The sequence below is a fragment of the Borostomias antarcticus genome, assembly GCF_949987555.1.
Source record: "Borostomias antarcticus genome assembly, contig: scaffold_415, whole genome shotgun sequence".
Classification (NCBI taxonomy): domain Eukaryota; kingdom Metazoa; phylum Chordata; class Actinopteri; order Stomiiformes; family Stomiidae; genus Borostomias; species Borostomias antarcticus.
The window spans coordinates 25,001-27,500 of NW_028176578.1; the positions used below are offsets into that span (position 1 = coordinate 25,001).

Sequence of the window (2,500 nt, forward strand, 5' to 3'; positions counted from 1 at the left end):
ATTATGTAGTATGAGGAGTGGCTCAGACTCTATTATGTAGTATGAGGAGTGGCTCAGACTCTATTATGTAGTATGAGGAGTGGCTCAGACTCTATTATGTAGTATGAGGAGTAGCTCAGACTCTATTATGTAGCATGAGGAGTGGCTCAGACTCTATTATGTAGTATGAGGAGAGGCTCAGACTCTATTATGTAGTATGAGGAGTGGCTCAGACTCTATTATGTAGTATGAGGAGAGGCTCAGACTCTATTATGTAGTGTGAGGAGTGGCTCAGACTCTATTATGTAGTGTGAGGAGTGGCTCAGACTCTATTATGTAGTATGAGGAGTGGCTCAGACTCTATTATGTAGTATGAGGAGAGGCTCAGACTGGCTCAGCGTAGTATTTGAGTGTGGAGAGAGACCATGTCAAGGTTGATGTCAGAGGATGTGTCATGTTACCTAACTTTGTTTGTTTGTTTATTTGTTTGTTTGTAGCTGCCGGGAGTTTAAGAACCTGAACTCGTTCTTCGCCATCATCATGGGCATGAGCAACCCAGCGGTCAGCAGGCTCAGCCAGACCTGGGAGGTACAGTAACCCTAACCCTGACCACAGCCTGACCACAACCTGACCACAACATGACCACAACCTGACCACAACATGACCACAACCTGACCACAACATGACCACAACCACAACCTGACCACAACCTGACCACAACATGACCACAACCTGACCACAACATGACCACAACATGACCACAACCACAGCCTGACCACAGCCTGACCACAACATGACAACAACCACAACCTGACCACAGCCTGACCACAGCCTGACCACAACCTGACCACAACCTGACCACAGCCTGACCACAGCCTGACCACAACCTGACCACAACCTGACCACAGCCTGACCACAACCTGACCACAGCCTGACCACAACCTGACCACAACCTGACCACAACCTGACCACAACCAGACCACAACCTGACCACAACCTGACCACAACCACAACCTGACCACAGCCTGACCACAACCTGACCACAACCTGACCACAGCCTGACCACAACCTGACCACAGCCTGACCACAACCTGACCACAACCTGACCACAACCTGACCACAACCAGACCACAACCTGACCACAACCTGACCACAACCACAACCTGACCACAGCCTGACCACAACCTGACCACAACCTGACCACAACCTGACCACAACATGACCACAACATGACCACAACATGACCACAACCTGACCACAACCTGACCACAATCTGACCACAGCCTGACCACAACCTGACCACAACCACAACCTGACCACAGCCTGACCACAGCCTGACCACAACCTGACCACAACCACAACCTGACCACAACCTGACCACAACATGATCACAACCAGACCACAACATGACCACAACCAAACCACAACCTGACCACAACCTGACCACAACCTAACCACAACCTGACCACAACCCGACCACAACATGACCACAACCACAACCTGACCACAACCACAACCTGACCACAACCTGACCACAACCTGACCACAACCTGACCACGCCCTGACCACAACATGACCACAACCTGACCACAACATGACCACAACCTGACCACAACATGACCTCAACCACAACCCGACCACAACCTGACCACAACCTGACCACAACCTGACCACAACCAGACCACAACCTGACCACAACCTGACCACGCCCTGACCACAACATGACCACAACCTGACCACAACATGACCACAACCTGACCACAACATGACCTCAACCACAACCCGACCACAACCTGACCACAACCTGACCACAACCTGACCACAACCAGACCACAACCTGACCACAACCAGACCACAACCTGACCACAACCTGACCACAACCTGACCACAACCACAACCCGACCACATCCTGACCACAACCTGACCACAACCTGACTACAACATGACCACAACCACAACCCGACCACATCCTGACCACAACCAGACCACAACCTGACCACATCCTGACCACAACCAGACCACAACCACAACCCGACCACAACCCGACCACAACCACAACATGACCACAACCTGACCACAACCTGACCACAACCACAACCCGACCACAACCACAACATGACCACAACCTAACTACAACCTGACCACAACCCGACCACAACCACAACCCGACCACAACCCGACCACAACCACAACCCGACCACAACCCGACCACAACCTGACCACAACCACAACCCGACCACAACCACAACCTGACCACAACCCGACCACAACCCGACCACAACCTGACCACAACCTGACCACAACATGACCTCAACCACAACCCGACCACAACCTGACCACAACCTGACTACAACATGACCTCAACCACAACCTGACCACAACCTGACCACAACCAGACCACAACCAAAACCTGACCACCTGTACAGTAACCCTAACCTGACTCTCTCTCTCTCTGGCAGAAACTTCCTAGCAAGTTTAAGAAGTTCTACGCTGAGTTTGAGAGTATGATGGTGAGTCTCTC

At 51.7% G+C, this 2,500-nt stretch overlaps 1 protein-coding gene across 1 annotated transcript in view; it reads left to right on the forward strand.

The window, feature by feature from the left end:
• The window catches only part of LOC311328318 (rap guanine nucleotide exchange factor 4-like), a gene marked incomplete at its 3' end in the record, with an annotated part of 27,734 nt that overhangs the window by 22,631 nt on the left and 2,603 nt on the right, over window positions 1–2,500 (forward strand). The window contains exons 21-22 of the mRNA XM_084462306.1: window positions 477–567; window positions 2,439–2,489. Of these exons, the coding sequence (XP_084318432.1) occupies window positions 477–567; window positions 2,439–2,489 (142 nt within the window). The remainder of the gene's footprint in view (window positions 1–476; window positions 568–2,438; window positions 2,490–2,500) is intronic.